The 25381-nt window shown below is 34.8% G+C and overlaps 1 protein-coding gene across 17 annotated transcripts in view; it reads left to right on the forward strand.

Annotated features, from left to right (window-relative positions):
- LOC101888405 (ryanodine receptor) overlaps positions 1–25381 on the forward strand; it is a 99956-nt gene that overhangs the window by 43666 nt on the left and 30909 nt on the right. For 11 of the 17 annotated variants that reach the window (XM_020034634.2, XM_020034635.2, XM_059124956.1 and 8 more), the window contains exons 3-6: positions 16335–16538; positions 23568–23645; positions 23865–24053; positions 24143–24342. In XM_020034634.2, the coding sequence (XP_019890193.1) occupies positions 16335–16538; positions 23568–23645; positions 23865–24053; positions 24143–24342 (671 nt within the window). Of the gene's footprint in view, positions 1–16334; positions 16539–19770; positions 19783–23567; positions 23646–23864; positions 24054–24142; positions 24343–25381 lie in introns of all 17 variants that reach the window. The other 6 variants (XM_020034632.2, XM_020034636.2, XM_011298255.3 and 3 more) reach the window with 1 other exon arrangement.

The raw sequence follows: 25381 nt of genomic DNA on the forward strand, positions 1-25381 counted from the left end.
CATAGAGGGTGTCTCAAGAATAGAGGATGCCTCATATCTATTGCTACAACTTTAACAGAATCTTCATTCGAAAACACGCATGTTACTTTCAACCCGCGACGAGAATCCATTAAATGTTGAAGCTGATGGAGACACTTCCTGGAAACGTTGCAACATTACGTGATTCCTTGAACTATGGTTCGGTTTTTGAAATAGTTTTTCAGGCGGTTTGAACCGTGGTCTTGTTTCGGTCCTATGCTATTTATAAATAGTTTCACACATAAAATGCTGGAATGCTTTTGAAAACCTTGAATATTAGGTTTTAAAGTTGAATAGGACTATAAGAAAACGTGGACGACTGTAACCAATTATCTATTACGAACTCCAAACAATTCTGTCGAAAAATCCGAATCAGGCAGGTACCGGTATATAGGGGATATGCGAAAACGTGGACCTAGACAGGCAATTATCTGTCCTATTGCGAACTCAAAATTCCAAAATTAAAACACAGGGTGTGATGAAAAAACTGCAACCAACTTCAGACTGCTGTCGTTTCTGTCCACTCGTCCGACAGCTGCTAATATTATTCCAGTGACAGCTCATTATATTATTTACAAGAGTACAAAAGCATTTTGGTTAAATTTTTCCAGAAAAGAGATTAATCGTGATAGTGTGATTTCTTTATATTTGGCTGAAAAACCACAAGTGGCTATAGTTAGAGCTATGTGAATACATCTTTTGTGTCTCGTACCATCGCTCGTTACCGTGGTACTGGTAGCGCAGCCCGACGTCAAGGAATTGGACGGAAGAAAACAGCAACATCAGCAGAAATGGTTCGAAAGGTAAAGAAGCGACTTAATCGAAACCCACGTCGCAGTGGCCGAAAATGGCTCGTGAGTTGAACATATCGCAATATTCCATTCGGCAAATATTGAAAAATGAGCTCGGCGTAAAGCCATTGAAATTCCAAAAAGTGCAAGAACTTACGCCGCAACAGAAAGGAAATAGACTCAAAAAAGCAAAAGAGTTGCTTCGCTTGGCCGAAAGTGGTGAACTGCCGAATTTGGGTTTCTCCGATGAGAAAACATTCGTTATCCAGCAGTTTGTAAACAAACAAAATAATCGTGTTTACTTGCCAAAGGTCACCTGAAAATGCGCACCTTCGGTTGGTCCCCACAACTGAAGCGCCGGCCAAGATGATGGTGTGGGCCGCCATAAGAGCCGATGGTCTTCTCCGCTCGTATTAATCGACTGTGGCATTAGAAAAAATACCGAATATTATTGCGAAAATATTCTGGAGGGTGTATTAAAGCCTTGGGTACGCAAACTTTTTGGCCGCAGACCTTGGACATTCCAACAGGACTCAGCAATATCGCACTCAACACGCGCCACCCAAGAATGGTTACAAAATAAATTTCCTCGCTTCATTAGGTTTAGGTTTTTTCAAACTTTTAATAATCCATTATTTAAATACAAAACATGAGGTTGCGAGTCCAATACCAGCCGCAGTCAAAACAGATAATTGGGCATTTCGAAAATAGAATATATATTTTTTTTCGTACCTGCTTCAGTCTTTATTGATTACGTATGTTCAATATATTTTGATTGTTAAAATCCCATAAATATATACTGTATTTATTCCATAAATATATATTGTATTAACATACGGATTTATAAGATCTAACAAATGGACCTATCACTAAGAGTAATAATTGTTAGAACTTTGATTAAACGTTTTTTATGGGTTCAACTACTAATATTTGCAGGTAATACAAACTTTAGGGGCAACCAAATTATAAAAAATAAATCAAACTTTTTTAGCTTGAAATTTTCAGATTTTACTAACAGTAAATTGCATCTACATACACACACCAGTGTCTAATATCTCCCATATACATTGATATAAATCTCAACCTTCACAACAATCATAGGTCACACCAAGTTTACATGAAAACATTTACCTGCTGCCCGACAATTGTAAGACCTTGATTTCCTATCCATACATGTCCCACACCGGGTTTGTTTTGTTTTAGTGGCAACTTTAGAAGAGAAAAAGCCATCCAGATTGGAAAAGCCACATACGTTACAATATACTGTGAATTGTGAGGAAGAAAAAATAGGAAAAAAAGAAAACAAAAACAAAATATCCGATTGCGACCACATCATGTTGCTTTAACTTTTATCAAAGGCATCAGAGTCATTGAAACTCACAAGACCTTACTAAGTGCCTGGTCTTAGCATTGGACGTTTGTGACTTTATCTACTGCCACCACTACATAGACGTTCTGTTGGTTTGTGTGTGTATATGCCGAGCAATCAATTTGGCAGGGGGGGGGGGGTCACAGAGAAACTGTTAATTGAATTGATTCCATGCGGACATAAGTTTACTAAATTGTCCTTACACCCACCTTGAAACAGAATTTTATTTCATTATGAAACTTTTAAATACAACTTAATTGATTGTAAGACCGTATCGTATAAACAGCAACTTATTCTCTGGTTACATGAATGATATATGACCTGTAACCGATATTTTTATAATCTCAATCATATGGCCACATAGGGCATATATAATTTGATACGGCCAAAACGTTCCTCATCGAAATAACGATTTTACACCCTAGGTCTCTTTGTACCAAATCCGTTTCAGGACATTTGAAGTCAATCTAGCGATGTCCGTCTGCCTGGCTGGCCGATGCGCACGATAACTCTCGAAGGGAGTATCCGATTTGATCCAAAGTTAGTACATCCTAAAATTATTGTCAAACTTAGATCGAGTTCGGAGATGGACAATATCGGATCACTCCATCCCCCCACAAAGGGTCAAAATTTTGAATAATTACAACTCTTATAAAACGTAATGTCTTCTGATTGTCTGATTGTCTTCAAATTTCTCACATCCTAATAATTTTATTAACCCAAGGTCTGGTGCCAAGATGGAATACATCGTTCCGCTTCTTCTGGTACCTCCCCCACAAATGGTTAAAATTTTCCAAAAAAAAAAAAAAACACAGTAAAAAAAGTCTTAAAGTCGGCCCGGCCCGACCTACACCACTATTTTAATTTAGTAGAGCTTCACATAACAATTAAAAGTTTTTATGGGAGAATTCAATCATACACGCTATGATTATAATTATAATTAAAAATTCAAAGGACAAAATATGCCGAAGCATTTGTATCTTTTAAATTCGGACTAGTAGTGCCCATTTGGTGCACAATTAATTGGAAATCGGATAAAGATATATATGGGAGCTATATCCAAATCTGAACCGATCTCAATAAAATTTGGCAAATATATTTCTGAGCTGTATTTGATATATTTCCCTGAATATCGTTCTTACGGAGTGCATATTAAGGTTGTGGGTAACAATATAACAAATCTGAACCGATTTCGATCAAATTTGGCATACTTATTTTCAAGCCTAATTTAGTCGTATGTGCAATATTCCATGCCATTTGGGCTGATATGACACATTTGGTGCACAATAAAAGGCAAATCGGACGAAGATATATATGGGAGCTATATCTAAATTTTGACCGATTATCTCAAATTTCAATAGGGCCAAACAAATGATTTGTGCAAAATTTCATTTGGATATGGCAATAAATGCGAACTGTGCTTTACAAAAATACATGGACAGACGGACAGACGGACGGACATGCATAAATCGACTCAGAAGGTGATTCTATGCAGATCATCAAAAGGAACTATGGGTCTATCTCGTTTCCTTTTTGCTGTTACAAACAAATGCACAAAGACATAATACCCTGACCACCTTGTGGTGTAGGGTATAAAAAACAAAAAAAATATTTTTTGCACAGAAAGAGAAACGATAATCTAATTTAGTCCGAAAATGGACAATTTCGGTCCACTCCATCAAGTACCTCCCTCACAAAGGGTCAAAATTTTGAATGATTACAACTCCTATAAAATGTGCTGTAAGAGTCCGATTGTCTTCAAATTTCACACATCCCAATATTTTTATAAACCTAAGATCTGGTGTTAATAGGGAATATATCGGTCCCCTCCTTCTGGTACCTGCCCCACAAAAGGTCGAAATTTTGAGATACCATTGAGCTCATAAAACGCGAAACTAATAATAAATTCCATTTAGACTTTGCTCAAAGGGATATAAGCATCAAGTTCTCTTTATATTTTACACGTCTCATTACTTTATGTTGTGAAGATGGGATGTATCGGTCCAGTCCTTCTAGTACCTCTCCCACAAAGGCTGAAAATTTTGAATATCCATGAAGCTCATAAAAAGCGAAATTATCATCCGATTCCATTCAAGACTTAATGTATCTCAATATTTCCATCAACACAACCTCTGTTATAAAGATGGTAGAGATCGGACCATTTCTTTTGGGTTCAAGATTTTGAAAAACAAAACGATCAAAACGATCAAGTCTCCTCAAATTTCACACATACGAATATTTTTGCTAATACAAGCTCTGTTGTGAAGATGATATATATCTTCGAAACTCTTCCGGTACCTCACCCACAAAGAGTCGTAATTTTAATAATACTTTTATTTTTATTTTGATATCTAAATATATCTCTCTTTGTCAGAAACCTGAGGTGAATATGGAATTTATGATTTTCCATAAATTATAAATAAATGATCGATTTTCTTGTAATATTGCCCATACCAATATTTTTAGCTATATTAGATAAAGCATGAAAATGGAATACTTCGATCGACTACATCTGGTACCTCACGCACATGTTAACATTGGAAGGAAGTGAAGGAAGTTACCAATATAGTCCAAACCTGACACGTCGCAATATTTATATCATATTTATTTAGGTCCGATACGAAATGGCCAATATTGGCACATTCCTTCGGAACCTACTTCAAAAGGTTTAAACATTTGAATAATCATAACAGAAGTCAAAATATTTTTAAATAATTGTACATTGGCTGAGGGTATACATATGTCGGCAAAACCGACTGATTCTTTTTAACTTGTTTTATTTGAACTCAATTTTGTCGTATCAGACATGTAATATTCTTCAACAAGTGATGTAGGGTGTATTAAGTTTTGTATTTCGATTGTAACTTATCTAATCATTTTGCACTCCTCCGTCTTTTTATACCCTCCACCATAGTATGGAGGGTATATTAACTTTGTCATTCCGTTTGTAACACCTCGAACTATACATTTTAGACCCCAAAAAGTGTATGTATTATTCAGCGTAAAATTCTTTGTCGATGTAGCGATGTCTGTCCGTCTGTGGAAATCACTCTAGCTTTCGAACGAAAGAAGTAGATTGATAACATTTTACTCAAATGTATTTTATGTCTGCAGGACGTTTGGTCTTGAAAATGGGCCATGTACGTCCATGTTTTTTGTATATCCCCCAAATAACGGTACCTCCCGATATTCGGTATTTTGATGATTTTAGCGACATAATTCACCGTAATTGTTTCAAATTTGGTATTTGAGACAGAAAATTGTCTTTGCAGGTCCACGTCTTCGTATAGCCCCCATGTAACGGTACCTCCCGATATTCGGTATTTTTACAATTTTAGCTACATTATTCACAGATTTTTTTTTAAGTTTCGCATTTGAATATACTACAGCCTAAGACAGAAAATTGTCTGTGCATAGCCCCATATAACGGTACCTCCCTATATTCGGTATTTTCACGATTTTAGCTACATTATTCACAGATTTTTTTTTTAAGTTGCGCATTTGAATATTGTAATGACTTATGACAAAAGTTACCTATGCAGGTCCATATCGTCGTATAGACCCTAATATAATAGCTACATTCGGTATTTTTAAGATTTAAAAAGAATTTTTAACGGATTTTATTGTTTTTGAGAATTGCCAAGGGTATTTATAATTGCGGAGGTTCAAATATTGAATATATTGGCCTATGTTTTGGTACGGACTGATTTTATCATTTATATTTCAAGCTTTCAAAAAAATATTTAACACCTTACAAATAATTAAATAAGTTTTGAAAATAAATTGGATATGATTAGGTAATTTCTCAATGTGTATAGTGTTTCTTGTAAAGATTTATATATTATTTCCGTATATATGTCGAGCCGTTTTGATCAGAATCCGATTCCGACTCCCGCTTGACATTATATTTATATCGCTCCATCCATTTGAAAGTTGGCATATCTTCTACCCGTGTAAACAATTAAGTAATATATCCAAGATCAATTGTTTAGGCATTTATACCTCCTGTATCAAATAACATTGCCATAGAGTGTATGATATGATTTTGAGAAGGATTAAAAAAATGTAAAAAACAGTCTTGCAGACGGAAGCTATGTCCAAATATGAACCGATCTCGATAAAATGTTGCATCGATTTTTCTGCGGTGTTTTTTGAAATCTAATGATACCATATATCATTGTTTTAGAGTGCATATTACGAAGCTGAGTTACTTACGAAATATATCCTAAGGCGCTCAATCGAAATGAAATCGGACGAAGATATATATGGGAACTATATCTAAATTTCGAGCTGTTCCTTGGGCCAAACAAATGATTTGTGAAAAATTTCACCTCAATCTGATAATAAATGCGGGCTGTACCTTGTTTACAAAAATACATGGACAGAAGGACATGCATAAATCGACTCCGAATGCGATTCTATGAAGATCATCAAGAGAAGCTGTAGGTCTATCTCTCTTCCTTTTGCCCGTTACAAAGAAATGCCCAAGGACATAATACCCTGTACCACAGTGTGGCGTAAGGCATAAATAGAAAGTGTTTAGTTATATTATAAATATCGATTGTATACATATGTTGTCACATTGCTTTCTATGCTCGCAGATATTGTTGAAATAGCCCTAAATTATGGTCAAGGCTCACGTAAAACATCCGTTTCCACCTCTTGCGCCCGGTTTTACCAACGGACATCACCAAAACTAAAGACAATGACATGTTTCTGTTAGTTGGGAGGGGAGATCTGTGGCACATACGCAGATTATTTTCGCAGATGATCACTGAGGACCACACACAAACACAGCAACTGCTTTGCCATTTGAAATGTTGAGCACGAAAATAATATACGACGAGTATACAAATCCAACCTTCCAGATTTCATACACACTTCGACCAACTGTCTGTACAGAGTTTGCATGTTTGTTTATGTGTGACTGACCGACTAAATAACTGACTGTCTGACTGACTGCTACATTAATGTCCGGCCAACTGATGTCCTTATCAAAATTCTGAAAACCTCAACACAAAAGACAATACCGACCAAATTCAATTTCACAAACACAAAGGCCTTTTCAAACAATCCAGCCACTGGGGCAGTCCACTCAACGCCACTATCATCATCGCAAATGGCAAAGACGACAACAACGATAGAATCCACAACACAACAACACGACAGTAACGTCCACTGTGATGATGAACAACAAATGTCACCTTTATGCTGCCCAATCCCGTGGCTCCTACATGGCATATACTGCACATTACAGAATATAATACATATGCAAATCGATGTGTGAGAGTGTGTGTGTATGTGGACGTTTACATATGTTTGACTACAGGATGAACATATTCTACAAAAGACATATCTGAATTCACGAATGGATTTGAAATTATTTTTGGAAGTTTAGAGCAGCGTTCGAAAATAAACAGTATGGTACTGTACCGTAGTGTTCTGTACCGTTCCAAGGTGGAGTGGTGCACTAAGATAATGTACCGTACCGGAGCACAACCATTAAAAAATATTTTAGTGATACTGTACCGGAGCACAACGAGAATCGTACTGTACCGCAGTCGGAGCACTAAAAAACGTAGTGTTCCGCAGTCGGAGCACTACGAAATCGCAGTGTTCCGCAGTCGGAGCACTACAAAATCGTAGTGTACCGCATGGCGGAACATTAAAAAAATAATGTATCGGTAGTGTACCACATATGTGTTGTTTACGATTTGTGAGAAAAATTAGATGTTTTATGATTTTGATAATGCAAAAATTACTAGCATAATTCAATATTATGAAAATAAAAGCTGGATTTATTTTATTTGTCATGTATGTTTAGATTGGTTGCAAGATTGAAGAAAGTAGAAAAATATGGGAATAGGTAAAAAGAATAAAAAAGGACCAAATCTGAAGTCATAATAATTTGTATTTAACCATTCAAAATTGAAATTTTCCACGAAAAAGGGTATTTTAGTGGTTGCATTGCAATGGGTTATTATGCAAATAATTTACCTGCTATTTTGTGGTACCGAAAAATGAATGAGTGTTGGTGTAAAAAACTAAATATTTTACAGTGTATGGCTGAGTGTTTAAAATCAGTTCGATTTTCTAATGTGGTCATGTGCTACACTACGATTTTTTAATGCACTGATTGCGGAACACTACGTTTTTTTAGTGCTCCGACTCCGGTACACTACGATTTTTTAGTGTTCCGACTGCGGTACACTACGATTTTTTAGCGCTCCGACTGCGGTACACTACGATCATCGTTGTGTTCCGATACAGTATCACTAAAATATTTTTTAGTGGTAGTGTACCGGAACACTACCGCTAAAAAATTTTTTAGTGATACTGTACCGGTACAGTACACTATGTTAGTATACTGTTTATTTTCGAACGCCGGTTTAGAGTAGAATAATTTTATTCGCTACATATATATTATAACACGGCGACACGGAAAAAAATCATATTCAATTGAAAATCATACTCTAGCGCTCATTTAAGTGTGTTAGACCTCTATAGTAGTGTTTATGCTTTGCAAATGATGCTATGAATGTTCTTTAGCTCGTCCATATATGTGGAAGAGAGTGCAGAAGTTTTCAACAGCTTTAATGAAACTCTTAAGATGAGAATACATAGAACGTTCGTTTGTTTGGCTTAAGAATAAAGAAACAAACAAGTGAAAAAACAATAAGTTCGGACGGGCCGAACTTTGAATACACTCTACCATTTGGTGGGAATTTGCAAATTTTCAAATAAAAATCCGTTGAAAAATACTGCTAAAGGGAGTTACCGCTAGTATATTAAATTTTCTGTCTTAATCTATAGTTCCAATTAGGAAACTAAAATACGAAATTTGAAACAATTCCGGTAAATAATGTCACTAAAATTATCAAAATACCAGATATAGGGAGGATGGGGGATGTACAAAGACGTGGACATGGATAAGTAATTTTCTGCCATTTCTCTGCAAGGATATTTTTGCACTATGGAAACACATGCTACCAATTTACAGCAAATTCGGGTTAAAGTAGTGACTAAAACACTCAAAAAAAAACTTAAATCTATTTATATTTTTCAATATAGTCCTTTGGTCCTTGAGTAAAAATTTATCAACTTTTTTTGTTCGGAAGCTAGAGTGTTTGAATAAAAGCAGAAATGTCGGAATTAGCATCAAATTTTAGAATAAGTTTAGATTTCTTCGAATTGGTCACATCTGGCACATATTATGCTGCCCTGTGGTATTTTGGCCCATTTCCGGCGAAACGCTTGCTTGAGGTGATCGACACTTTTGTATTATTTAGTGCCAACCTTGCTTTCCAAAATACTTCAGACACAATAGTCCAACGGATTGGTATCCGGAGATTTTATTGGCCATTGTGCGCTGGAAATGAAGCGAGGAACCTCATTTTGTAACCATTCTTGGGTGCCGCATGCTGAGTCCTGTTAGAATGTCCAAGGTCTGCGGGCAAAATGTTTGCGTGCCCAAGCCATTAATACACCCTCCAGAATATTTTCGCAATAATATTCGGCATTTATTCTGATGCCACGGTCGATTAATTACGAGCGGAGAGCGACCATCGGCTGTTATGGTGGCCCACACCATCACCATGGCCGTCGCTTGAGTTCTGGTGACCAACCGAAGGTGCACATTTTCAGCTGACCTCTTTGGCAAGTAAACACGATCATTTTATTTGTTTATAAACTGCTGGATATCGGAGACAACCAAATTCGGCAGTTCACCACTTTCGGCCAAGCGAAGCGACTCTTTAGCTCTTTTGAGTCTATTTTCTTTCTGTTGCGGTGTAAGTTCTTCCACTTTTTGGAATTTCAATGGCTTTACCCCGAGCTCCTTCCTTCCGTCCACTTCCTTGACGTCGAGCTACGCTACCAGTATCATGGTAACGAGCAATGGTACGAAACACAAAATTCACAGTATTCACATATAAATGCTGAAATGCTCTAACGATAGCCACTTGTGGTTTTCCAGCCAAATATGAAGAAATCACACTATCACGCTTGAATTCCATCACGAATAACTTTTTTTCTGGAAAATTCTCACCAAAATGCTTTTGTACGCTTGTAAAGAATATCATGAGCTGTCACTGGAATAATTTTAACAGCTGTCGGACGAGTGGCTTAGTAATGTCTGCAGTCTGAATTGGGCTGCAGGTTTTTCATCTCACCCTGCATATGCGAAAGAAAATTATAGATTCTCTTTGTGCTATCCTCTCCATTTTTTTTCATTTTTGCTTATTTGAAAATTATACATAGAATCGAAAGTTGCCTCTAGTTGGAAGGTCTTTAAAACCCCTAAAAATTCCTAACACTAATGATGTGGTTATTTTAAATCCCCTGAAAATGCGATAGAAATGTTTAAAATTATGAGAATTATTTCAAGTGTTGATGATACTAGCTTGTCCATGTGATATATAGCATTTTCAGATTAAATGAAACCTTTTGCAATTCAAATGAATCTTTTTGCAGCGGGAATGAAACCTTTTGCAGTGGAATTGAAACCTTTTGCAGTGGAAATGAAACCTTTTGCAGTGGGAATGAAACCTTTTGCAACCGAAATGAAACCTTTTGCAACCGAAATGAAACCGTTTGCAACCGAAATGAAACTTTTTGCAAATCAAATGAAACTTTTAAATTTATAGAAGAAAAATAACAAAACATTTTTATTTTTAGTAGTTTTTAAATTAAATTAACTAATTATAACTAATATATAGTTAAAGAGGAATTTTTATTGATTATTAATAACTATGTTTTTATACATTTTTTTCTTAAGCTTCCATAAAACACAAGTGTAGATGCAGAAAGATTGAAAAAAGTTTTTCAAGGTATTTTTTTCAAAGGACCCGAATTAGATACCTTTTTATAATCTTCTCCATGGAAAGGAGAATATATTAAATTTGTCATTCGGTTTGTAACACCTCTAAATATTCGTCGTAGACCCCATAAAGTATATACAATCATGATCATAGTTGATTTAATGATTTCCACTTATCTGTCTATTGAAATCACGACTGCTTTATCTCCATAATCAATAAAGCTGCGAAGCGGGAATCCCTTATTAGGAAAGATTAATAGTATACTATAACTATAAAAAATTGTGGTAAAGCTTAATTTCACATTTCAATCCTGGCCATACCTATAAAGGCCAAAGTTTGTTTAAATTTCTCTTTTTACCGTTAAGCATTTGGAATTTAATAATATGGAAGCATTTTATACCAAATCAATGAAGAACCATTTTTTATTACAATAATTGAAAATTTAAGAAATAATATAAATAAATGTAGATATTTATAATCAATAAAAAATCCTCTTTGTCAATATATTAGTTATAATTAATTGATTTAATTTAAAAACTACTAAAAATATAAATGTTTTGTTATTTTTCCTTCTATAAATTTAAAAGTTTCATTTGATTTGCAAAAAGTTTCATTTCGGTTGCAAACGGTTTCATTTCGGTTGCAAAAGGTTTCATTTCGGTTGCAAAAGGTTTCATTCCCACTGCAAAAGGTTTCATTTCCACTGCAAAAGGTTTCAATTCCACTGCAAAAGGTTTCATTCCCGCTGCAAAAAGATTCATTTGAATTGCAAAAGGTTTCATTTAATCTGAAAATGCTATATATAAAAGTCGAGAGATTCATTGCGTTGAGACGCATTAATTTATTCTCACATTTATATGCACATCTCAATATTCTATGTGAGTACATATCTTCCCCTGATTCACTCTCAGGTAACTACTTGCAACACAAGTATCCCGTGATTTCCAGTTTTGTGATATTTACCAAATATTGTTACAGTTCTACGGGTCTGAAATTCTTTACTGTTTCAATGCTTCGGTTTCCTACCGTAGATATGAACGCTAGCTTCACATGTTTCAAACTCAATGCATATAATTGTGGGGTAGGCACACTCATCAAATAAAGAGAAATAAAAATACGGATCTCCCTCTCTGACGCTTCTTGTAAAATACTGATTTAAATGAGTTTGGTATAACGCCAACAACAATAGAATTAACTGAAGTAGAAGAATATTGCTACCACAATATTAATTCATTGCCGATAGTTTACCAAAGATATTGCATATTGGAATTGTGAAAATCGGCGCCATCATCTTGTTGCCTTCTCAAAAGTGCTCATTCTCACATTTGCTTGTCAATTAGGCCATGGTATCTGCATCAAAAGTTATATCAAAACAAAACACTTTATGTCTCCGTAGTCAGACCTTAATAAGAAGATAGCGACAATAATTCCGGCGCCTCTCAGAAAATAATAAAAATATTACCTCCAAACTAATTTACACCAAACCCATTCCCATTGCCTCACATGTTTCAACATGCTCCGCCACACCGATTCACACACGCTCTACAAAACGACAAATTTGTTTCACATTCAACCTGGTTGCTTCGACATACCCAGCCGAAGGATCCCTGGTGTACTCTCAAATACGGGTCACAAATATGATTATGAATTATAGCTCATAAATCCAATTCGATGGTTACGATTTATTGCCCATCAAATGCGACCAAACGACACAAACACCACTAACTGACAGCTATGCTTGTTAGAGGGCGTCGTCAGGATATTAATTGGCATGGCGATGGTTTTAAATACATTCTCTTGTTGCCACTTCGATAATGGTTTCTCTGGAGGGCGTAAGGGAAAGAGATCCTAAAAATAAATCGATGGCATGGAACGAAGAAAAGTCCGTTGACCGCAACGAATTATGGTTTATGAGTCCCGTAAATGCATTTGTATTTGCTAATAAACAATTTCGCATTAACAAGTGCGTTTTTTGTGGCCAATAACAATTTCAAATGTTGTGAGAAATTAGAAATTTGAGAAATCTTATTGGGTGTTGCTTTGAAGGTTTGAATGGGCTTATGTCGAAAGTTATACTTATTAGGTAGATGCTTTGTAATTCTTAAGATTAATGAGAGATATTAAGCAAATTACTCAATTTAAATTTAATTTTTTTCGTCTATCATTTGGACGATATATATTGTTTGCATGATATACGGACAGGGTGCGTATAAGTAATATATTATAAAATAATTAACATTGCGACACGCCATCATTAAATAATTTAAAAAAGAGCAACGCATATAGATTGTGGGCAAAAATTATGGAAATATTTTTGTGTTTTGATAGAAATAAAATGTTTTGAGCCCCGTTTGTCCAGAATGGCATTTCTATTTTTTTTTTTTTTTTCAAAAACCAACCAAAAACATATAGCTTTAAAAATATTTACTATTCTGTTGAAGAACAAATTGTTGGAATGGGAACAATGTGCAAAATAATATCGGTATTTGATTTAATGTCTAGCAGAGAGTTGTATGTTGGAAAATACGGCATTCGTGTCCAAATTCGATATCCAGACAAAGATACAGTTTTAATTTCGATCCATAAATTGCAATAAATATAAGTTAAAGCATTAAATAATAGTGGACCAAAATTTATACTTTTTTGAATGGAGATTTTCTGCTAGAATAATAAATTACTGTTAAAGTAATATGAATACTGAAGTATAGTATTATGAATGCCATTATAGCAAATACCGATATTGTGGCCCACATATACCCAGCTTCAAGGAAGCTTCTTATTCACTAGAGCACTGTCAATTCAACTAGAAAGAGAGCTTAAAACTTTGTAAGTAAAAACGACGTGAAGTTCAGCTGGTCCAAACTTTTTATAGCCTCGGCCAATTGAAACCCTGATTTCTGGGCTAATAGACTTTCTTCAAAAATGGAGTATTATTACGAGAAGTTACTCTATTCAATTAGAACCCAAAATATCAAACTACATCTGATTTGATTGGATATTTGGTACCGAAACCATCGAGATACAAAATTTAATTCATTTAAATTAAATTTGAGAATTGTAAAGTCTATATTGTTTCAACAGACGGACGGGGTGGTGCTACCAGAATTAAAAAAAACTTAAACTCTATCTTATGATGGAGGTTTTAATCAGGTGTATCGTATTATGAGGATGCTCTAGAAATCATAAATAGGCCTGTTTTCAGGAAAATTCCGTTTTTAGAATTCTAATAACAAAATGATTTCCATTTTATTAGTCTTTAAAACTTTAAGATATCCTATATCGGATGGAATATTATGTAGGGACTATATCTACATGTAGGAGGGGCTATACCACAGCGAAATTTTTTCCAAAAAAATAAGAACAAGGATAGATTAATGCAAATTCCATTGAAATGGTTTCGAGAGCCTTCAGCAAATCAAATATTGTGAATCCATGTCGACCATTTGTATACCTTCAGCCATATGGCTAGATACGGCCAAAACGTGCCTCATCGAAATAATGTTTTTAGACCCTAGGTCTTTTTGGAACAAATCCGTTTCAGAATATTTGGAGTAGTTCTAGCGATGTCCGTCCATTCGTCTGTCTGACAGGCTGGTGCGCACGATAACTCTCGACGGGAGTATCCAAACTTGGTGCATTATAATATAAATGTCAAACTAAAATCGAGTTCGGAGATGGGCACTCTCCTCCCCACAAAATGTCAAAATAATTTACTGCACAGAAAGAGAAAGGATAATCCGATTTTGCTCCAACTTTGCAAATCCTAATATTTGCATCAGTGACAGATCAGGTGCGAAAATGTACAATATTGGTCCACTTCATCCAGTACCTCCCCCCACAAAGGGTCAAAATTTTGAATAATTATAACTATTATAAAATGTAATGTAGGTGTCTGATAATCTTCAAATTACACACATCTATTCTACTAACAAAAGATCTGTTATAAAGACGGTAGAGATCATACCAGTTCTTATGGTATTGGAAGGCTATATTAAACCATGCACTTGTATAGGCTAATGGATAGGGATGATTAGTAGTGGGATAACCTTACCCATTTTTTGAGTTAACGAAAAATATCGGTAAAATAAACGTAAAATTACGAATGACAATTATAAATTAAAGTTGACAGCACTGTTGTAACGAATAGGACACATGGATGGGACACATCGTTAATTACTGAAATTATAAGCATTTTAATTCTACCGATTTTTATCGGTAACCAACAAATGAGTTAAAGAATCTAATTACAGATCGCCTTAGAATTGAAGTAAAAATATATATATTTAGTTCGAAGGAAACTACAAATTACAAAACAAATTAATCGGATTCCTGAACCATTATCTTAATACATGGTTGTTCCTTGGTCGCAAATAAATAATTATTTTTTGGCTACTATAAATGATAACTATTTACTTGTCGACTCATATGTGGTCAAGGAATAATTACCTATTTCGTACGACGTAATTTTTATATTTTTTTTTTTTTGGTATGATAGATGGTATGAAATCGCAAAATTACGTTCGATAGGTTGAAAAAATATGTCGACATTGCCTTGTTAAAATAATGGGTCAGTAATTTGTATATTTTTTCTGGTATGGTAGATGGTATGATAGGTTAAAAAAATATTCTAACATTATTTAGAGCAGAGGTATCCTACGAAGTACCGTTTATTAACTTTATTTTATTAAGAAAGAAAACATTAAAAATATGTAGAAAAATATATAGATATTTATACCATCAATAGGTCAAATATGACAAAAATCCTAAGAACTCCTAATTAGAATAACAATTTATACCAAAGTCGTCCAACTTTAAATTTCCCTTTTCAACAGTTATATGCCCATAGCATTCAAGAAAAGCAATGTCAGTACACCATGATCAATTTATAGGCAAAGACATTGAATGCCATCGAATGCCACCTGACCAAAAACCACAATTGTCTGTCAGCTAGACAATAGCCTTCAGGATGTTGGCGAAAAGTTATCTGACCCACAGCGAATAAGTTAAATCAATCGATTCATCAAACCAATTCGCATGCTGCACACAGCCGTTACACAGACCAGGCATAGGTACTTGCGAGTCCGTGCCGACAATGGACATGTGTGCGAGCATGTTGGTTGTAATTGTTGGCTGAATACACAATGCCGTACGACCGCGTCAGTTACACACGGCCATAACTAAAAGTACCTCAATTACTATCCATTGCAGTCGATTAACTTAACTACGACGTCAATGATGACAGACGATTGATAATAAAAATGTACATCCTTCCACTTCGATGAACCTCTTTAATAACTATCTTTACTGATTCCTTTCTTTCTCGGTTTCCATTTACAGGAAGACATGGTGTGCCTCTCGTGCACGGCAACGGGTGAGCGCGTATGTCTGGCCGCTGAGGGTTTCGGCAACCGTCATTGTTTTCTGGAAAACATCGCCGATAAAAATGTGCCACCCGATCTATCACAGTGCGTGTTTGTCATCGAACAGGCGCTGTCCGTGCGCGCCCTGCAGGAATTGGTGACAGCGGCCGGATCAGAGACGGTAAGTATTCAGAGGTCATTTGAAATGTATGGGCCCTTGCCAATCAATAGCATCGTGCATCCATAGACATTTCCATAAATAAAAGAATAACATTATGAGACCCCAGAATCATCCAACCGACCACGCAACAGTCATCAAAAGCGAAGCACAGCTCGCACACTCACACACTCGTACACTCCCACACATCCACTAAATTATTGTGCAACAACACAATGAAATGTGTCCCAGATATCCTAAACGATGCAAATATGTATCCGTAATGCCTCAAATGATCCAAAATGGGAAGGTATACCATATGTCATACGGGCATGCTACATTTTGATCATCTTCGAAATTGTCACAGCCACGGAATAAAAAATCGAATCTACTAAACCATTTTAAACTATAATTCAATAATCCTATTTGTAATTTACAAAATTGATTTGAAATTCGTCAAACCATGGCTTACATAAGGTCGGTCAGTAAGCGTATCTGACAACCAAGTTTTCCGTCGAAGTAAATATTGTGATTTAAAATTCGAAGAGAGACAAATCACAATAGTGCAAAAGCTACTAAGTTTATTGTCAAATTGCTTCCAAAACTTTATTTAATATTCAGATGAAATTCAGAGTACAGTAATTAAAATTCAGATATTCAAAGATACTAAAAAATTCTCAATAGAAATTCAAAATTTCTCTTTCAAATCACTACACCTTTTTCAGTTTTAACTCGAATAATTCGTAACATTTCATATGTAATTCGAGAATTTATTTTGTAATTCGAATTATTACAATTGTAATTCACATGACACCAATTGTAATTCGAATTATTACATTTGTAATTCGAGTTGTTCATTTGCATTTGAAATCCGAAGAAAAAAATACTTACACTATAGGTGGTGTAGTTTTTGTTTTAATGTATATCATATCTCCGTTATTTTAATTTCATGTGTTTTATATATTTATATAAAATATTAAAAATTTATATTTTACGTTGTTCTTCATTTCATTTTTTATGAATACCTATAACGAAATACATTTTAATTGAATATCCTATCCACAATAACAATATTTTTTGGTAATGTTATGAATTTCAAATGCAAAAAATTCGAATTAAATCATTCGAATTATAATTCGAAAAATTCGAATTACAAATCTATAATTACGATTAAAATATCCAATTACATCCGAAAAAGGTGTAGTTTTATTTAAAATTGAAATATTTTATTTGAAATGCTTCATATTGCTTTTGGTATTCAAATAATTTATTAGAAATGTATGTCTAAAATTTAAAATTAGAATATTGCAATTACATTTTCCGAATTTTCAAATGAAATATTTGAATTTCAATTGTTGTTTTCTGAATTCTAAATGAAAACTCTGAATTTTATTTGACATTTTCTAAAATTGATATTAAACTTCTGAATTTAAATTGAAATCTTCTCTAATTAAAATAGACTATTTGAATTTCAAATAACAAGTTACAAATTTCTTATACAGTTTCTGAGTTCTGACGAAACACCTAAGTTTCTAATAGAAGTTCTGAATTTAAATCTGGTATTTTCGTAATTTCAATGGACAAGTTCCGCATTACAGTTGAAAATGATCTCCATTCATAACAATTAGAAATTAAAGTAAATTCTCCCCAATTTTATAAAATATGAAGATTTTTCATTGGTATCTACCGTTAAGATTCATTCATTTGGTGACTTCTTCAACATTTTGGCTCAAGCTCCCAAGATGCAGGGCATTTCTTAAGATAAAAGCTCCTTTAAATTTACTTTTCGGTTAATTTTTTCTATTTCTATGCTAATGACTCGTTTTTAACACGATTCCCACATACTCCTACAAAAAATTCCGCAAATATGTATGGATGTACCTTCCCCCATTTATATCTGGATCGGTGGCGAAAAAAGTTTCTGCGATGGCAGCAGACCACAGTAATCCAACAATCTTGGGTGTTGTTTAATGGTTTGTGCAAGTGGCGCGTAGTGGTGGCTCGTCCATAAACATGCCTGCCGCATAAACTTCCAAGCACACACACATACACCGACACGCATACACTATAACGCCCATATAGACGCATGCATGGTTAACAAGATACACTTCCATATGCGTTTATATATTTTGCTGCATACAAAATGTCCATTCTACCAATGTACACTCTCACACACACACAAATATTTAAATGGCTTAAATTACTACACACACATACGCACACTTATGTGCATCGGCTGTAGATAGATATGTACGAAAGAGAGGGTGATGCGTGCCGGAAATGTGGTTTCTGTTAAATCATATTAAACTATTAAGCCAGTAGATATTTTCCAAAAGAGAGCCAACACTATGCCGCCGCCACAAAACTCCACCACTTCACTTCTCGGACCACTGCCGGTTATTCCGAAACAAGAAGAAGCAAAACAACAAAAGGCGTAAAAATACCCGAAACAATCCTTTTATGCCGCACAATTAAATTTAATCCATTTTAACAATTTCTTTTTTAAGCACTTCTTTAGTTCTTGTTCTTGTTGTCATCGTCGTCGTTGTTGTTGTTGTGTTGGTGATGATGATGATGGCGATGGCGTTAGCGATGGCGATGTCGTTGCTGTTTGAAGCAAGTCTCGTGCATTGTGTTTACATTATTCCTCATTTACTTACCCACTTTAACATGTTTATATTATTTTTTTTTTCTTTTTCGGTTTCTCTTTTCTCTTCTTTATTTCCATACAAATTGTATATCCTTGCATATCCTTTGGCGCTTAAAACTCCAACCAATCAACCAAAATTCCCCACAAACGATATTGCATCCACATTCCATCATCTGCAATATTAAATTTATTTGGAATCGAAATTGGCGGAAATGAATGCTCAAAATCAAATTGAAACCATCCAAATTGTTCTGAATCGGGCAACAACATTACAACTGCAAATAAATCTAAACCAAACATAAATACTTACAAACATCCATTTGTACACTGCGGAACAAATGTCCGACGCTTGTTGCTTGCCACCGAATGCTGCATCGCTAAATGTTGACTAACCGTGCAATGCCGCCATGCCTCTTCTAATCGTTTATTGTGAACATATCGATTGTATTCTACTTCTTCTTCTTCTGTTTACTTTTTTTCAACATATCCCTCTTATGTATCTCTTTCTCCATATATATTTCGAAAATCAACTCGAATCAAACCAAACCAAACATAAAATATTTCCAAAATTCCATCAAACCAACCACTCGTTGTGTCTCTCGCCAGGATCGTCAGTTCGTAAGTATACCGAAAGGTTCTACGGAATCACGCACAGATTCGCTGAGTCGCAATTACTCCGCTTCCATTGACATTGCCTTTGGCTAACTTATTTAATTGAATGTTATGGTCACTGTCTCTTATAAATACAAAAACATATTTCTCTCGGTGTATCTACATTTTGTTTTGTGGTCTTCTGTTGAAACTGATCTGACAACTACATATGTGTAAATTTTTGTGAAGAACCTAGTTTATGTTATTAACCGATGTGATTGTCGCACTGTGGCGTCTTCTCTATATAAAATATTCTGTATAACTTGTATGTATGTATGTCCACTTTCATTAACTATCACTAATATTCAAGCATTCGAATTACACACACAAATGCGAAAAAAAAAAATAATAAAATGTAGTCTTGTCTATTAACTATCTCTCGCTCTCTCTCTCTCTCTGCGAACTTCATCGAACGTGTTTGCAATATACAAATTGAAGTTTTTTTATCTCAGCGGAAACCCTGAGAAAAAAACATTATGAATGTTTAAACTTGCAAGCCCTATGGCATAATTACAGAGGATAGTCTCCTTTGCAAAATTCCGAAATTCGAAAAATGTTTGACATACATGGTACTTATCTATCGGTTTAATATGACCTGAATGTAAAAAATTTTATTTAAGGCATGTCTTTTTACTATTTCATTACTAAACGTACTACAAGACGTTCAATCCTTATTCTTGTATAAACAAAACAGGAAACAAAAATGTAATTATACAATTATTTTTTATTAATTTATTTGTTTACATTTTGAAAGTTTATGTTATTTAGTTCTCATAGAGTGGGAAATGTCTTTCGACCGCTATTACCGCACTAAGCGAATAAAACAAATTTCTTGCCAATATTTGTCGAGTTTGGTCCACTTTTTGATATAAAAAAACTGCTAATTTAATAAAGCCGTATCGTTTACGGACTACTTTTTGTTATCAGAGATCAGCCTTTTGATATATTGACATTCTTAAAAACCAAGTATCTCCACAATATTTAACGAAATTTAATGTAAAGACTCACACGTACATACCTTCGGATACTCCCAAGACTGCTGTAAAGTGAGTGGGCACTTAAGGCATACGCGAGGCAAATCTACGAGTTAGTGTTGTCGGGCTAGTTGTTCCTGAGCATGATCGAAAATACAACAATTCATTTAAAACCGAAAATGAAAACTGGACAAAATAAATGGTTAAGACCGTGAATGAAAGGTAGTTAATAGAATATAAATGTCTTAAGAAATACCTTCAGTAATGTATTCTGAGGAATGTCGTACCGGAGAAGCGTAATTTGTTTTTCTGACATTTGTCGTTCAAAACTCAATATTTGTTGTGAATTACAAAAAAAAAAACATTTCTACAAAAATATCGTTATTTTAGAGAAAACAAATGGTCAATGAAAAAAAATTCAAAAATTGGAAAATTTGTATTTTTATTTCCTGAACTCAAATGTATATTGAATATCCTCTGAGATTGTGTCGGAATACAAGAGAGTCGTATAATATAATATTTATTTTCAAAGCGGTATTTATATAAAAACGACATTTTTAAAATATATTTCTCAAATCTTCTCAAACCATGGAGAGACCCTTTAAATCTCTGAGAACTTAATGAAAATAGACATAACAAATGCCACAAATTGTTTTGTTTATTTTACACTTTTCTCGCAATATTTTAACTTGGGAGAAAATCGTGAAAAATGGATAAAATGCCGCTGGTTTTTCACGATATCGAGTTCCTAATACGATTACAATTTTTTTCATAGCAAAGCAAAAAAAAAAATATTCTCTCTTATGTTGTAAATATGAATTTAAATTTCAACAAAATTCGAAAATTTTAAAAATCATTTTGTTTGTTATTTAAAACAATACACAAACACATACAAAATCGGTATATAAGTTTTGACATTACAAGACTACCAAAAGAAAAAAATTTGGAAGTTATTGTACCATGATTGTGTGCATGTTGTCCAAATCTAGTTTATACGCTGGGTGCAAAGATCGTGGACCACGTACGAGATGGTAATAAAAATATTGGCTTCCTTCCACCATTCCTTGTTTCCATTGTCTAATACTCGATTGACATGGATTTACCAAAGGGTTCTTTGTTTTCTCCTCCCTGGCATTTTCTTAATATTTCTACAAAAGAATGATCTCTGAGAATTATGGCATATTAAAGTATACGATGAAAATCGGCCTCGTTAAGACAATTGGAAATTTTAGGCACAACATTTTTTTGCAAATGTGTAAATGTTTAAAAAAAGTGGCTCAGATCTCTCCCCACAAACTTAATTCCATTGTAATTTGATTATATAATTTGGAAATTATATATTTTCACTTAACATCTAAGAATCTCCTATCAACTTTGATTTTTTTAAATTATAATTCGAAATTATTTAGTTGTTACCGTTCTAATTTAATCTTTGTAACTCTATACGTTTAAATATTCTTTATTAGTGAAATTCGGAATTCAAGTGGAATTCTCAAAAAAGGCTCATGCCAAAATGGATAAAAGCAAAAATGCGGCCATATAACCAAGGATTATAAATCCATTCAAATCATCAAAAGTTGTAAAATCTTTTGTAAAAAATATTTGCTTGACAAAATATCCAAAATTCACATGTTTTCAATAATATGTTTCATTTCATATTTTAAATACTTCAATACTTCAATTCAAACAACCGGAAGGCGCACTGTCAAAGTAAAAAAGTATGACTTATTTTGTTCATACGCAATGCGCTTTTAGGTAAGATTCATGTATGACATCTATTTGATTTTCATTGTGAATAAAATATTATTAGCACTTAAGCATTTTGGTAAAGGCAAATGAAAATAATACTTTTCTCTGCCTATTTTCTCTGCTGCTATCGTATTGTAACAGGGCATCAAATCTCAGTAACGCGCCCAGGGACCGGACTACACATGTTGTAGTTGTGAAGATATCATATACGTACGTTTTTGGTACAACAATCAAAAAATACACGAATGGTATCAAAAATTCGATAGAACATTATCTTATTTAGAACTATTTCTAAGTATTGGTTCCCGATTTTTCCCGATTTTCGTGCATCAAAAATGGGTAAACCCTAAAATAATATCTCCCCCAATCTCTTTATATTCGATTTTCCAAAACTCTGTCCTTAAGAAATAAGCAATTATTTTTCAATCATTCTCTTTGGAGCCCTAGCCATATCATCAAGAATTGCAATACAAGAAGTGCATTTGTCATTTCGAAACAATGCACGATAACGATTTTCCAAGTACCATCAAACGAACACATTCCGGAACATGAAAAGGCAACATAGACTTTTCGTTCGATAACCATTTTCCTCTTTTATTTCGATGCCACGGTCAAGAACGGTATTCAACGACTAACCATGATAAAATTTGCCCATACTAAGCATTAAATACGCCACCACCATGCAATTAACCCACACTAACACAATTTCAAGTAACAGCAGACACGCACGTACGCACTCACAGACACATTAATCCACTCCGGCATTTTGTTAGTAGTATGTTTGTAGTTGTTACCCCGAAACACACACGCACACACACACATTTTGTCGAATGTTTGAAACCAAAAAAACAAAAAAAAAAAATCAAAACCAAATTTGAAACTTACGTTGATGCTTGAACTGAAAATCAATTCTGCAGCTATGTAACTGGCTCGCCGACTCGACTTGTGTCGACCCTAATAACGATGATTTTCTTTCTTCCCTTTCTCTTCTTTGTTTTCGTTTTACATTTGGAAATCTATTTCGCACAGGGCAAAGGTACTGGATCCGGCCATAGGACACTGCTCTATGGCAATGCTATACTGTTGCGTCACAACAACAGTGACATGGTAAGATCACATCTACACTCACACACATACACATACATAGATAGACACTTTAACGAAATCCATGACAATTGAATTGATACCTTATCTTTTTGGTCGTTTGTCCTTTCCGTCGTTCATTCGTTCGTTGGTTCGTGGTGGTGCTTCTTGTGGCATCGTTGTTCTCTCCTACGTCGACGTCTGTGATAACCACAACAAATACAACAACGATGGCACCAACAGTACCTGGCTTGTCTTTCGACATCATCGTCCAACGACAAATTATCCTTCGACGTCGGTCTGCAAGAGCACAGTCAAGGCGAGGCATGCTGGTGGACCGTGCATCCGGCCAGCAAGCAGCGTTCCGAGGGCGAGAAGGTGCGCGTGGGTGACGACTTGATTTTAGTTTCAGTGGCAACCGAACGTTATTTGGTAAGCTAAGCTCGTCGGGATTACGTGTAAGTCAAGCCATGTGCTTTATTAAATTTCTCATTTCTCTGACGTTTGGGCGGTGAGTGCAGCATACGACCAAGGAGAACGAGCAATCAATTGTCAATGCCAGCTTCCATGTAACACACTGGTCAGTGCAACCCTATGGCACTGGCATATCACGCATGAAATATGTGGGCTATGTATTCGGCGGCGATGTTTTGCGATTCTTCCACGGCGGTGACGAGTGTCTAACCATACCCAGTACATGGGGGCGAGAGGCGGGGCAAAAGTAAGTACAAAGAAGATATAGTCACAGTGACATTTGCAATATCGACAAATAAGTTGCGACAAAAATGTGAAAATTCAAATGTATTGTTTTTTTTTTTCATTAATTTTTAAAAAGTAAGACATCCACAAAACGTCGGCGTAACAGCAATCTGATGAGAATGAACAATTGCCGGTATTTTGTATTTATTACAATACCAAAAGTAAGTTCGGCCGGGCCGAACTTTGAATATCCTCCACCAGTTGGACCGAATTTGGCAATTCTCAAAAACAATAAAATCCTGTTAAAATCTTAAAAATACCGAATGTAGCTATTATATTAGGGTCTATTCCGCGACATGAACCTGCGTAAGTAACATTTGTCATAAGCCATTACAATATTCAAATGCGAAACTTAAAAAAATCGGTTATAATTTGATAAAATCAAAATACCGAATATCGGGAGGTACCGTTATATGGGGGCTATACGAAGACATGGACCTGCACAGACACTTTTCTGTCATAGGCTGTAGTATTCATTACGAACTTCAAATACCAAATTTGAAACAATTCATCAAAATACCGAATATCGGGAGGTACTGTTATATGGGGGCTATACAAAAATGTGGACTTACATGGCCCATTTTCAATACCAAAAGTCCTGCAGATATAGCATACATTTCAGCAAAATTGTATCAATCTACTTCAATTCGTTCGGAAGCTAGAGTGATTTCCACAGACGGAAAGACGGACGGACATGGTGGAGGGTATAATAAGGAGTTAACAATTTTGAGTATAACGCGAATTTAAAAAAAATTCTTTTTATAATAAGTTTCTCCGCAAAAGCATTTTTTGTCAATACGTCTCTTGGAAAATGTAGTTTTGTTTTAGAAATTAGAAAACTGCAAGATTAAAATAAAGAATATGTACTTCTTGTAGGCCTTAATCCAGATTAAATTTTGTACATTTAAGTTATTAAGCACATCATTCACTGAACTTTATCTGTTCATGTTGAAATGGACCAAAAACAGAAGTTCCTCTAGAGGTCACAATTATAGACCTAT

Source organism: Musca domestica, unplaced genomic scaffold (genome assembly GCF_030504385.1).
Source record: "Musca domestica strain aabys unplaced genomic scaffold, Musca_domestica.polishedcontigs.V.1.1 31, whole genome shotgun sequence".
Taxonomy (NCBI): Eukaryota; Metazoa; Arthropoda; class Insecta; order Diptera; family Muscidae; genus Musca; species Musca domestica.